This window comes from Cyrtonyx montezumae, unplaced genomic scaffold (genome assembly GCF_038088225.1).
Source record: "Cyrtonyx montezumae isolate F1298 unplaced genomic scaffold, pur_monq_1.0 scaffold_139, whole genome shotgun sequence".
Lineage (NCBI taxonomy): Eukaryota > Metazoa > Chordata > Aves > Galliformes > Odontophoridae > Cyrtonyx > Cyrtonyx montezumae.
Genome location: NW_027071869.1, coordinates 44,334 through 57,947, shown reverse-complemented (window position 1 = coordinate 57,947; position 13,614 = coordinate 44,334). Strand labels below are relative to the sequence as shown.

General features: G+C 56.2%; 3 protein-coding genes across 3 annotated transcripts; 1 reads left to right on the top strand and 2 right to left on the bottom strand.

Moving 5' to 3' along the window:
• Positions 1–296: 296 nt before the first annotated feature.
• On the bottom strand, positions 297–3,864 carry LOC136045383 (methyl-CpG-binding domain protein 2-like; the record flags this gene model as incomplete). Its single annotated transcript, XM_065731207.1, has 3 exons — positions 3,725–3,864; positions 2,391–2,550; positions 297–434 (listed from the first exon to the last, which is right to left on the bottom strand). Coding segments are annotated over exons 1-3 (411 nt in total), but the record flags the coding sequence as incomplete, so codon positions are not given.
• A 1,931-nt stretch (positions 3,865–5,795) lies between these two features.
• Positions 5,796–8,862, bottom strand: HAUS1 (HAUS augmin like complex subunit 1). Its single transcript, XM_065731205.1, has 7 exons — positions 8,757–8,862; positions 7,441–7,594; positions 6,653–6,758; positions 6,506–6,571; positions 6,346–6,417; positions 5,990–6,037; positions 5,796–5,876 (listed from the first exon to the last, which is right to left on the bottom strand). Exons 1-7 carry the CDS (start codon positions 8,860–8,862, stop codon positions 5,808–5,810), a joined length of 621 nt encoding a protein of 206 aa, XP_065587277.1. The 3' UTR covers positions 5,796–5,807.
• Positions 8,863–10,709: 1,847 nt separating this feature from the next.
• Positions 10,710–12,231, top strand: ARK2N (arkadia (RNF111) N-terminal like PKA signaling regulator 2N). Its single transcript, XM_065731204.1, has 3 exons — positions 10,710–11,079; positions 11,347–11,440; positions 12,126–12,231. The coding sequence occupies exons 1-3, from the start codon at positions 10,710–10,712 to the stop codon at positions 12,229–12,231; spliced, it is 570 nt and encodes a 189-aa protein (XP_065587276.1).
• The last annotated feature ends 1,383 nt before the right edge of the window (positions 12,232–13,614 follow it).

Here is a 13,614-nt window from a genome sequence, read left to right as displayed (position 1 = left end):
GGATTATTAGGGAAATAAATTGGATTATAAGGGAAATAAATGGGGATTAATAGGGAAACACATTGGGATTTCGGGGGAATCATTGGGATTTTGGGATTATTAGGGAAATAAATGGGGATTAATAGGGAAATAAATTGGGATTTTGGGGGAATCATTGGGATTTCGGGGGAATAACTGGCATTTTGGGATTACTGGGGAAATAAATTGGATTATTAGGGAAATCAATAGGGATTATTAGGGAAATGAGTAGGGTTATTAGGGAGAGGAGTGGGAGTGAGGGCGCGAGGCGGGCTGACCTGGCGCGGCGGGTCGGCCGGGCGCTGTGGGTCGCAGCGCACCTTGCTGTCGGGGTGGTTGGTGACCTTGGTGACCGGCTGCTTGAAGATGGACGCCGTCTGCCGGATGGGCAGCGCCGTGTTCAGGTCCGGTTTGCCCTGCGGGGGGGGGAGGGAGACCCCAGCGGCTCTAGAACATTCCAGAGCTACTGGATGAGAGGTTGGGGGCTGGGATGATGGGGTTATGGGATTAGGGCTGGGATGATGGGGTTATGGGATTATGGGATTAGGGCTGGGATGATGGGGTTATGGGGCCGGGATTATGGGATTAGGGCTGGGATTATGGGATGATGGGCTGAAAATATGGGAATAAGGGATTGGGATTATGGGATTATGGGATTAGGGCTGGGATTATGGGGTTATGGGACTGGGATTATGGGATTATGGGACTAACATTGGGATTATGGGATTATAGGACTAGGATTATGGGATTATGGGAGTAAAAGACTGGGATTATGGGATTATGGGACTGGGATTATGGGATTATAGGACTGGGATTATGGGATTAGGGGACTGGGATTATGGGTTTATGGGATTAAGAATGGGATTATGGGATTATGGGATTAGGGCTGGGATTATGGGATGATGGGCTGAAAATATGGGAATAAGGGATTGGGGTTATGGGATTATGGGATTAGGGCTGGGATTATGGGGTTATGGGACTGGGATTATGGGATTAACATTGGGATTATGGGATTATAGGACTAGGATTATGGGATTATGGGACTGGGATTATGGGATTATAGGACTGGGATTATAGGATTAGGGGACTGGGATTATGGGTTTATGGGATTAAGAATGGGATTATGGGATTGGGATTATGGGATTAGGGCTGGGATTATGGGATGATGGGCTGAAAATATGGGAATAAGGGATTGGGGTTATGGGATTATGGGATTAGGGCTGGGATTATGGGGTTATGGGACTGGGATGATGGGATTAGGGCTGGGATGATGGGGTTATAGAGTGGGATTATGGGATTAAGATTGGGATTATGGGATTATAGGACTGGGATTATGGGATGATGGGATTAGGGCTGGGATGATGGGGTTATGGGGCTGGGATTATGGGATTAGGGCTGGGAATATGGGATTATGCGATTGACATTGGGATTATGGGATTATAGGACTGGGATGATGGGATTAGGGCAGGGATGATGGGGTTATGGGGCTGGGATGATGGGATTATGGGATTTGGATACTGGGATTATGGGATTAAGGGACTGGGATTATGGGGTTATGGGGCTGGGAATATAGGATTATGGGATTTGGATTATGGGATGATGGGATTAGGGCTGGGATTATGGGATTAACACTGGGATTATGGGATTATGGGGTTGGGATTATGGGATTAGGGCTGGGATTATGGGGTTATGGGACTGGGATTATGGGATTAACATTGGGATTATGGGATTATAGGACTAGGATTATGGGATTATGGGACTGGGATTATGGGATTATAGGACTGGGATTATAGGATTAGGGGACTGGGATTATGGGTTTATGGGATTAAGAATGGGATTATGGGATTATGGGACTGGGATTATGGGATTAGGGCTGGGATTATGGGATGATGGGCTGAAAATATGGGAATAAGGGATTGGGATTATGGGATTATGGGAGTATGGGATTAGGGCTGGAATTATGGGGCTATGGGACTGGGATTATGGGATTATGGGATTAACATTGGGATTATGGGATTATAGGACTGGGATTATGGGATTAGGGTTGGGATTATGGGATTATGGGGCTGGGATTATGGGATTAGGGCTGGGATTATGGGATTATGGGATTGGGATTATGGGATTATGGGATTAGGGGGCTGGGAATATGGGATTATGGGATTAAGATTGGGATTATGGGATTAGGATTGGGATTACGGGATTAGGATTGGGATTACGGGATTAAGATTGGGATTATGGGATTATATGGCTGAAATAATGGGATTATGGGGTCAAACAATGGGATTCCGGGCTCAAACCATGGGATTCCGGGACCGGGATTTCGGGATCGGGTTTTGGGGGGGGGGGTTATTATGGGATGTGCAGGCCGTTACCTTGGCGGCCCCGAGGGCGTCGCCCCGGAAGCGCTGTTTGTTCTTCTGGGCTTTTCCGGGCATCATTTTCCCGGTGCGGAAATCGAAGGAGCTGAGATCGACGGCGTTGCCGAGGAAACGCGCCAGCTGCGGTTTGCTGCGGAACTTCTTCCCGCTCGGGCTTTTACATCCCGCAAAAAATCCCATAGAAAATCCCATAAAAAATCCCAGAAAAATCCCATAAAATCCAATACAATCCCATAGGATCCCATAGGATCCCATAGGGACCCATAGAGCGATGGGAGGACAGGTCAACCCATAGGGAATCATAGACATTGGGACCCATAGAGCGCCATTGGGACCCATAGAGACCCATAGAACTCCATAGAGACCCATAGGGACCCACAGAGACCCATAGAGAGACAATGGGACCCATAGGGACCCATAGAGCGCCATAGAGCCCCATACAGGACCATAGAGACCCATAGGGACCCATAGAGAACCACAGGGACCCATAGCGCCCCATAGAGACCCATTGGGACCCATAGAGAGACACTGGCACCCACAGAGCCCCATAGGGACCCATAGAGACCCATAGAGATCCATAGAGAGACATTGGGACCCATAGGTTCCCATAGGGACCCATAGAGAACCACAGGGACCCACAGCGCCCCATAGAGACCCATTGAGACCCATAAGGACCCATAGAGCCCCATAGAGAGACATTGGGACCCATAGAGAGCCATAGAAATACATAGAGAACCATAGAGACCCATAGAGACCCACAGTGCCCCATAGGGTCCCACAGCGCCCCATAGAGACCCATAGCGCCCCATAGAGACCCATAGGATCCGTTCCAGGGGCGGAGCAACTCCACTCCGGGTTTCCCTTCGTTCCCAATCCATTCCAGTCCCCATTGAAATCCATTCCGGCTTTGAATCCGCATTCCCATTCTCCTTCCCAGTCCCTCCCAGTATATCCCAGTATATCCCAGTCCCCCCTCCCCCCCCAGTCCCTCCCAGTATATCCCAGTCCCCCCTCCCCCCCCCCAGTCCCTCCCAGTTTAACCCCACTCCCCGCTCTCCCCCTTCCCCTCCCCACTTCCGGTCGCCCTCCCCGCCCCACTTCCGTCCAGCCTCCCTCTCTTCCCCCTGCCACACTTCCGGTCCGTCCCGCTCTGCGTTCCCCCGCCTCACTTCCGGTCCCCCCGCACCCCGCGCTTTCCGTTCCGCTTTCCCCCCGGTTCCGGTGGGGGGGGGGGGGGGCAACTCCGCTCCTCCGTTAACAACCGGAGACGGTGCGGGGGGGTGGGGGGGGGAACCGGAGACCGAGAAGGAGGGGGGAGGGGGCCTCACCTGAAGTAATACACATCGCTTTTCCCGGCGCTCAGCCCGGATTTCCGGATCACTTCTTCCTTCTTCCAACCCGGGGGGAGGGCCGGGCAATCCACCCGGCCTTGTTTCTCCATCCCGGGGGACCGGGAGGGAACGGACGGAACGGGTTTAAAACGGGCGGAGGAGCGGGGAAAGATGGCGGGGGGGGGGTGAGGGGGGGGCGGGGGAGGGGAGGGGGGGGGGGGAGGAAGCGGCGGGACGCGGTCGGAGGAGATCGGCAGCGCTCGGGTCCCGTTCGGGAGCGCTCGGGTCGCGTTGGGTACCGCTCGGGTGACGTTCGGAGGCGCTCGGAAGCGCTCGGGTCGCGTTCGGGTGACGTTCGGAAGCGTTCGGGTCCCCCTCAGCGGCGTTCGGGTCCCGCTCGGGTCGCGTTCGGAAGCGCTCGGGTCGCGTTCGGTTCTCCCTCAGCGGCGTTCGGGTCCCGCTCGGGTCGCGTTCGGAAGCGCTCGGGTCACGTTCGGAAGCGCTCGGGTCGCGTTCGGAAGCGCTCGGGTCGCGTTCGGAAGCGCTCGGGTCGCGTTCGGTTCTCCCTCAGCGGCGCTCGGGTCCCGCTCGGGTCGCGCTCGGCGGAGTTCGGAAGCGCTCGGCTCGCGTTCGGGTCCCCCTCAGCGGCGTTCGGCTCCGGTTCGGCTCCGGTTCGGCGGCGCTCGGTCGTCGCTCGGCTCCTCCGCCGCCGCCGCCTCCTCAGGGCGGGCGGGGACGGAGCGGCGGTCGGGAGAGCGGAGGTGACATGGACGAGGCGGGAGGAGCGTGAGAGGACGGCCGAGAGGGGACCGAAAGGCGGCGGAGGAGGAGAGGAACGGGGAGAATGGGGACGGGGGGAGGGGGCGGTGCGGGGCTACGGAGGCCGAGTGGGGAGGGGGCGAGGGGAGGGGGAGGGGAGGGGGAGGGGGGGAAGGGAGGAGCGCGGGGGGAGGGGGAAGAGATGGGAAGAGCGCGGAGGGGGAATGGACCAATCAGAAGGCGGGATGAGCGCGGGGGGAGGGGCGGAGGGGAACGGGCCAATCAGAAGGCGGGCAGAGCGCGGGGGGAGGGGAACGGGCCAATCAGAAGGCGGGAAGAGCGCGGGGGGAGGGGAGGGAGTAAAGGGAAGAGCGCGGAGGGGGAACGGACCAATCAGAAGGCGGGATGAGCGCGGGGGAGGGGCGGAGGGGAACGGGCCAATCAGAAGGCGGGCAGAGCGCGGGGGGAGGGGAGGGAGTAAAGGGAAGAGCGCGGGGAGAGGGGAGGGAGTAAAGGGAAGAGCGGGGAGGGGGAACGGACCAATCAGAAGGCGGGATGAGCGCGGGGGAGGGGCGGAGGGGAACGGGCCAATCAGAAGGCGGGATGAGCACGGGGGAGGGGCGGAGGGGAACGGGCCAATCAGAAGGCGGGATGAGCACGGGGGAGGGGCGGAGGGGAACGGGCCAATCAGAAGGCGGGATGAGCAGGGGGGAGGGGCGGAGGGGAACGGGCCAATCAGAAGGCGGGATGAGCGCGCGGGGGAGGGGCGGAGGGGGAAACGGACCAATGGGAGCAGAGGAAGGGCGCGGGTCCTGGAAGGGCGGGAATAAAAGTGATCGCGCGGGTCGTGGCAGGGGGGAGGGTCCTGGAAGGGGGATAGTAAATGCAGGTGGGGGCTCGCAGGTCCTGGAAGGGGGGTAATAAATAGAGGTGGGGGCTCGCAGGTCCTGGAAGGGGGGTAAGAGATAGAGGTGGGGGCTCGTAGGTCCTGGAAGGGGGGTAATAAAGGAGTATGCACACAGATGGCGACAAGGAGTTCATGAATGGACATGCGTGGGGTCCTGGTAGGGGCATAGTAAAGGGAGGGGGAGGGGGCAGGTCCTGGAAGGGAGACGGTAAATAAAGGTGGGGGCGAAGGTCCTGGAAGGGAGAACCATAGGGCCCCATAGAAACCCATAGGGACCCATAGAAACGGCCGCAGAGCCTCAGAACATTTTATTGCCCCATGGAACAGATGGGAAGGAAATACAGCGCCCCATAGCGCCCCACAGCGCCCCATAGCCGTGGGGGAGGTGACACGGGGCCGTCATGTGGGGCGCAGCTATGGGGCCGGTGACCCACAGCGGCTCAGGTCCTCGATCCGCTGTGCCAGCTCCACCTCCAGGGAGTCCTGGGGGCAACACAAGGGGGCTGAGACCCATAGCGCCCCATAGGGACGTGCTGGGACCCATAGCGCCCCATAGGGACGCGCTGGGACCCATAGCGCCCCATAGCGGCCCTCACCAGTTCCTGTTGGGCCTCGGCCACCTTAACCCGGGCAAGAGCGATGTTCTGTGGGGGGAACGGAGGCACTGAGCGCCCCATAGTGCCCCATAGATCCCCATAGAGACCCATAGAGAGACACTGGGACCCATAGAGAGACACTGGGACCCATAGAGACCCATAGAGCCCCCATAGAGACCCATAGAGCCCCCATAGAGACCCATAGAGCCCCCATAGACCCATAGAGCCCCATAGCGCCCCATAGAGCCCCCATAGCGCCCCATAGCGCCCCCCGCTCCTCCATGGAGGCTCCTTAATGAACGAGGGCTCGTTCATTAATTAAGGAAGGCTCGTGAATGTTAACGAGAGCTCGTTACGGGCGGCAGATCCAGGAACGCTTCCAGCTCTTTCCGCACAGCTTCGATGTCCCGCTCCTTCCGGGCCAGCTCCTGTGGGGAGATGTGGGGCGCTATGGGTCTCTATGGCTCGCGCTGCCCCACACCCCCCAGCCCCACGCCCCCCCAGCCCCACACGTACCTCCGCCTGCCCCACAAGTGCCGCGTGGGTCCAGCCCTCCTCCATCCGCAGCTCTCTCATTGCATCCTGCAACCAGCACACGGCCCCATAGCGCCCTATAGCGACCCCACAGAGCCCCATAGCGACCCCGAACCCTATGGGGCTGACCTGGGCGCTGCGGATGCGTGCCCCGAGGTCGTGGACTTTGGCCTTGAGGCGCTCTGTGGGGCCGCAGCTCCGCCCTATGGGGCCGGGATCGGGGCGCTGAACGGCGCTATGGGGCGGTGGGGGGAGGAGAGGGGCTTAGGACCCATAGAGACCCATAGAGAGACATAGGGCCCCATAGGGACCTATAGGGACCCATAGGGAGACATTGGGACCTATTGGGAGACATAGGGACCCATAGAGAGACATAGAGAGACATTGGGACCCATAGAGACCCATAGAGACCCATAGGGAGACATAGGGACCCATAGAGAGACATAGAGAGACATTGGGACCCATAGAGACCCATAGGGACCCACAGGGACCCATAGAGAGACATTGGGCCCCATAGGGACCCACAGAGACCCACAGAGACCCATAGAGACCCATAGGGAGACACTGGGCCCCATAGGGACCTATAGGGACCCACAGAGCTCCATAGAGACCCATAGAGAGACATTGGGACCCATAGAGACCCATAGGGAGACATAGGGAGACACTGGGCCCCATAGGGACCTATAGGGACCCATAGGGAGACACTGGGACCCATAGAGACCCATAGAGACCCATAGAGACCCATAGGGAGACATTGGGCCCCATAGAGACCCATAGGGAGCCATAGAAACCCATAGGGAGCCATAGAAACCCATAGAGCAATGGGAGGACAGGTCAACCCTTAGGAAACCATAGAGCCCCACAGCGCCCCACAGAGCCCCACAGCGCCCCACAGCGCCCCACAGCGCCCCACACACGCGCTCAGGGCGGCCTCGAGGCGCTGCAGGGCGGCCAGCCGGTGCCCGTAGTGCCGCAGCCTCCTCCGTTCCTCCGTCCCGCGTCGCTCCTCCGCCGTCGCGCCGCGATCCCGAAAGCTCAGCGCTGAAAGCAGGCTGCGCGGGGGGTGTGGGGCTGGAGGACCCACAGCGCCCCACAGAGCCCCCACAGCGCCCCACGGCTGTCGCTCACCTGGCCATGGAGGTGTCCTTGGCTCGCAGGGTCGCGGCGCTGTGGGTCAGGGCGCGTAGGGCAGCGGTGCCTTCGGGGCTCAGTTGGGATGGGCTCAGAGAGAGGGATTCGGACAGGAGGAGCTGCAGGAGCCGGGCTGCCGTGGGGTGGGAGGGGAAATGTGGGGCGCTGTGGGGCGCTATGCAGAGGGATGGGGTCTCTGTGGGGCTCTATGGGTCCCTATGGGGCTCTATGGGTCCCTATGGGTCCCTATGGGGTCTCTATGGGTCCCTATGAGTCTCTATGGGTCCCTATGGGTCTCTATGGGTCCCTATGGGGTCTCTATGGGTCCCTATGGGTCTCTATGGATCCCTATGGGGTCCCTATGGGGCTCTATGGGGTCTCTATGGGTCTCTATGGATCCCTATGGGGTCTCTATGGGTCCCTATGGGTCTCTATGGATCCCTATGGGGTCCCTATGGGGCTCTATGGGGTCTCTATGGGGTCCCTATGGGTCTCTATGGGGTCCCTATGGGTCCCTGTGGGGTCCCTATGGGTCCCTATGGGTCTCTATGGGTCCCTATGGGTCTCTATGGGTCCCTATGGGGCTCTATGGGGTCCCTATGGGGTCTCTATGGGTCCCTATGCATCTCTATGGGTCCCTATGCATCTCTATGGGGTCACTATGGGTCTCTATGGGTCTCTATGGGTCTCTATGGGTCCCTATGAGTCTCTATGGGGTCTCTATGGGTCCCTATGGGTCCCTATGGGATCTCTATGCGTCTCTATGGGTCTCTATGGGGTCCCTATGGTCTCTATGGGTCCCTATGGGTCTCTATGGGATCTCTATGCGTCTCTATGGGGTCCCTATGGTCTCTATGGGTCCCTATGGGTCTCTATGGGGTCCCTATGGTCTCTATGGGGTCTCTATGGGTCCCTATGAGTCCCTATGGGGTCTCCATGGGTCTCTATGGGGTCCCTGTGGGTCTCTATGGGTCCCTATGGGGTCTCTATGGGGTCTCTATGGGGTCTCCATGGGGCTCTATTGGGATCTATGGGTCCTTATGGGGCTCTATGGGTCCCAATGTCTCCCTATGGGGCGCTATGGGGCCCGCCCCACACTCACCTTCCTCCTTGTACATGTGGGCCCTCTGCCCCATATCGCGGATCAGGAGCAGCGCGTCCTTGTCCGACCTCAAAGCGCCGTCGGCCCCGAACGTCCTCTGCCCCATAGCGCCCTGCCCCATAGAGAGAGACCCATATGGGCCCATAGATCCCCACAGCGCCCCACAGAGCCCCATATCGCCCCACAGATCGCCCCACAGCGCCCCGCACCGTTTCCCGCTCTTTCTCCATACGGCGCCGTTCCCGCTCTGCCGCCTACTTCCGGTCCGCGCCGCTCCACGTGACCGGAGACGCGCGGGGCGTGCTGGGAAATGGAGTGCGGCGGGGGGCGGGCTGAGGCGCTATGGTTCTCTATGGGTTGACCTGTCCACCCGTCGCTCCATAGATCCCTATGGGTTGACCTGTCCACCCGTCGCTCTCTATGGGTCCCTATGTGTTTCTATGGGTATCTATGGGGCCCTATGAGTCCCTGTGGTCCCTATGCGTCGCTATGGGTCGCTATGGGTCCGTGCCCTCCGTTCCCCCCTCCTTCCTTCCCCCCCCCCCCACTCCATTCTCTCTCGGTCCTCCACTCCCCCCTCAACCCCGGGTGGCGCTGTGCTCCTCTCACCATTTCCCGTCTCTACTGCTCCGTTTCCGGTAGTGACGCTCGTCTCCTCCGGAAGTGACGCCCTCCGTCGCCATTGAATCCCGTTTCCAGTTCCCGGCGCTTTGGGGCCGCTTATGCCGCTCCCCCCGGGGTGAGTCCGCCCGGAGCCGACCCCTGTGGGACTTTGGGGGGCGGGGGATGTGGGGCTGGGGGGTGGGAAGGGCGGAGAGGGGAAGGGGAGGGGATATGGGAGGAGGGGGTGGACCCATAGGGAGCGATAGAGTGATGGGAGGACAGGTCAACCCATAGGGATCTATGGAGCGATGGGTGGACAGGTCAACCCATAGGGATCTATGGAGTGATGGGTGGACAGGTCAACCCATAGGGATCTATGGAGCGATGGGTGGACAGGTCAACCCATAGGGATCTATGGAGTGATGGGTGGACAGGTCAACCCATCGGGATCTATGGAGCGATGGGTTGACAGGTCAACCCATATGTATCTATGGAGCGGTGGGTGGACAGGTCAACCCATAGGGATCTATGGAGTGATGGGTGGACAGGTCAACCCATAGGGATATATGGAGTGACGGGTGGACAGGTCAACCCATAGAGATCTATGGAGTGATAGGTGGACAGGTCAACCCATAGGGATCTATGGAGTAATGGGTGGACAGGTCAACCCATAGAGATCTATGGAGTGATGGGAGGACAGGTCAACCCATAGGGATCTATGGAGTGATGGGAGGACAGGTCAACCCATAGAGATCTATGGAGTGACGGGTGGGCAGGTCAACCCATAGGGATCCATAGAGCCCCATCGAGACCCATAGGGATCCATAGAGCCCCATAGGGACCCATAGAGCCCCATAGGGACCCACAGAGCCCCATAGAGACCCACAGGGACGATTTGATTGGCTGACATTGCCCCCATCAGAACCACGTGACCCTGAACATGGAAGTGAAAGTGAAAGCAACGATCTGATTGGCTCCCGTTGTTGTCCTCCCCTTCCCCCTCCTCAGGATCACGTGACCCCGGGCTTGAAAGTGAAAGCAGCGATCCCATTGGCTCCCGCTGCCCCCCCGTGCATCATGTGACCGCAGGCGTGAAAACGAAAGCAGCGATCTGATTGGCTCCCACCGTTGGCATCGGAACCACGTGACCGTGAGTGCGAAAGCGAAAGGAGCGATCCGATTGGCTCCCGCTCTTCCTGTCGGGATCACGTGACCCTGAGTGTGAAAAAGCGAAAGCGAAAGGAGCGATCCGATTGGCTCCCGCTCTTCCCCTCAGGATCACGTGACCCCGAGCGGGAAAACGTGCAAGCGAAAGTGAAAGCAGCCACCCCATTGGCCGCCCTCCCCTCGATGACCGCCGCCGTGAAACCACGTGACCTCTCGTGCCCGGAAGTGGCTGCGGAAAGCCCCGCCCCCCTCGTGCAAGCGCACCCGTCGCACGAGAGCGACTCGTCCAATGCGTGCGCCGTGTCACCGTCGTCCAGCGGTCACTATGGCGACTCGGACACGGACGATGGGGAACGGGGCGCGCCGGCCTCGCACGGCAGGAAGAGGAACCGAGCGTGCGAGGCGGCTTGCACGAGGAGCCGGAAGCGGCGGGAGAGGAGGAGGAGGAGGGTGAGGAGGAGGAGGGAGGAAGAGGCGGCGCACGAGAGCAGCACGAGCGAGAGCGGGTCGTGCGAGGGCACGACGGACGGCGAGGGCACGGCGGGAGTGGGGGGTAGGTGGGGCACGAGGGGGGGGAGGGGCTGTAGTGAACCCATAGTGAACCCATAGGGAACCTATAGTGAACCTATAGTGACACAGTGACCCCATAGAGCCCCATTGTGCCCCACAGAGCCGCATAGATCCCCATAGAGTCCCCATAGATCCCCATAGAGTCCCCATAGAGACCCATAGAGTCCTCATAGAGACCCATAGTGCCCCATAGAGACCCATAGTGCCCCATAGAGACCCCACAGCGCCCCACACGTGTCCCCCCATGCAGGACCCGTGAGCTGCCCGGCCCGGACCCACGGCGGGATCCCCGTGCCCACGTCTGACAGCGACGTGGAGATCGTCGGCGTGCACGAGCGCACCAGGTACGGCTGCCCCATAGAGGGGCTCTGGGACCCATAGCCGCCCCATAGAGGGGCGTTGGGACCCGTGGATTGGCGTTGGGACCCATAGATAGGCGTTGGGACACATAGGGTGTGAGGGGAGGACAGGTCAACCCATAGGGATCTATGGAGTGATGGGAGGACAGGTCAACCCATAGGGAGCTATAGAGTGACGGGTGGACAGGTCAACCCATAGGGATCTATGGAGCGATGGCTGGACAGGTCAACCCATAGGGATCTATGAAGCGATGGCTGGACAGGTCAACCCATAGGGATCTATGGAGTGATGCGTGGACAGGTCAACCCATAGGGATATATGGAGCAATGGGTGGACAGGTCAACCCATAAGGATCTATGGACTGATGGGTGGACAGGTCAACCCAGAGGGATCTATGGAGTAATGGGAGGACAGGTCAACCCATAGGGATCTATGGAGTAATGGGAGGACAGGTCAACCCATAGGGATCTATGGAGCGATGGGTGGACAGGTCAACCCATAGAGACCCATAGAGACCTGTAGTGCCCTATAGAGCCCCATACTCATATCACCCCATAGCGCCCCATAGAGCCCCATAGAGAGACATGGGGACCCCCAGCCTCATATCTCCATGCCGACCCCATAGATTTTCACCCCACTCTTTTCTCCCCCCCACCCCTCCCAACACAGCGTCATCCGCTCCCGGCCCCACAGCTCCGCCCCACAAGTGCTCTCCTCCGCCCAAGTGGTCGACCTGACCCGGGATGAAACCCCACGGCGCCGACCCGTCCCGTGACGTCACGAGCATCGGTGCGTCTCTGTGGGGCGCTATGGGGTGATGTGGGGTGATGTGGGGTGCGGTGGGGCTCTATGGGTCTCTGTGGGTCTCTATGGGGCGCTATGGGGTGACATTGGGGGGCTGTGGGGTGATATGGGGCGCTGTGGGTCTCTACTGTATTTAATTGAGTTTTATTCTGTTTTATTTTATTTTTCTTTTTTATTGTCATTTATTATTTTATTTTTCATTATTTTATTTCATTATATTTTTTTATTATTTTATTTTACACTTTTTCACTTCATTCCATTTTATTTTATTTCACATTTTATATTTTATTTCACGTGATTTTTTCACTTTATTTTATATATTTTTTTTTTATTTTGCATTTTATTTTTTCTTTTTTTTCATTTTATTTTATTTTTATTTTTTATTTTTTATTTTATTTTTATTTTTTATATTTTCTTTTATTTTTTTTCATTCTACATTTTATTTTACATTTTTCTGTATTTTATTTTATTTTATATTTTATTTAATATATTATTTTATATTCTATTATCTGATTTTATTGTACTTAATTTCATTTTATTTTATATTAAATTTTATTTTACATTTTATTTTTTAATTCATTTTTTCATTTTATTTTATGCTTATATTTTCTTTTTATATTTTATTTCTTTAACTCTATTTTATTTTATATTTTATTTTACATTTTTTCTGTATTTTATTTTATTTTGTATTTTATTCTATATATTATTTTATATTTTATTATCTTTTTTTAATTTTATTTCATTTTATATTTTATTTTACATTATTTCCTTTTTTTTATATTATTTTATTTTACATTTTTTCACTTTATCCCATTTTATTTTATTTCACATTTTATATTTTATTTCACATTATTTTTTTTCTTCATTTTATTTTATATTTTATTTTTTATTTCACATTTTCATTTCTTTTTACGTTTTATTTTATACTTTATATTTATTTTATTTTACTTTATATTTTATTTTACATTTTTTCTGTATTTTATTTTATTTTATTTTTTATTTTACATTTTATTTTTATTTCATTTTTTCATTTTATTTTACGTTTCTATTTCATTTCCTTTTCCTACAGGGCTGGCCCCGCCCCTTCCTTAGCCCCGCCCATTTCGAGCTGGCTCCGCCCCCTCACCGCATAACCCTGCCCATCTACGGCTGGCCCCGCCTCTTCCTTAGCCCTGCCCCTTAGCCCCGCCCCTCTAGGGCTGGCTCCGCCCCCCACCCCGTAGCCCCGCCCCTATAGGATCTCTCTGTACATAGATCTCTATATATATACAGTCTCTAAGGGTCCCTATGGGTCCCATGACCCCACAACCCCCCCCAGCCCTATAGGGCGGGCTCCCCCTCCCCCCACCCCACA

Excerpts from the sequence above, each read along its gene's own strand:
- ARK2N (XM_065731204.1), top strand. The coding sequence starts at position 10,710 with ATGACCGCCGCCGTGAAACCACGTGACCTCTCGTGCCCGGAAGTGGCT. Across the intron at positions 11,080-11,346 it reads GGGCACGGCGGGAGTGGGGG|GACCCGTGAGCTGCCCGGCC; the intron begins GTAGGTGGGGCA and ends CCCCCCATGCAG. Across the intron at positions 11,441-12,125 it reads GGCGTGCACGAGCGCACCAG|CGTCATCCGCTCCCGGCCCC; the intron begins GTACGGCTGCCC and ends CTCCCAACACAG.
- HAUS1 (XM_065731205.1), bottom strand. The coding sequence starts at position 8,862 with ATGGGGCAGAGGACGTTCGGGGCCGACGGCGCTTTGAGGTCGGACAAG. Across the intron at positions 6,759-7,440 it reads CTCGAGGCCGCCCTGAGCGC|CGCCGTTCAGCGCCCCGATC; the intron begins GTGTGTGGGGCG and ends ACCGCCCCATAG. Across the intron at positions 6,038-6,345 it reads CGTTCCTGGATCTGCCGCCC|AACATCGCTCTTGCCCGGGT; the intron begins GTAACGAGCTCT and ends TTCCCCCCACAG.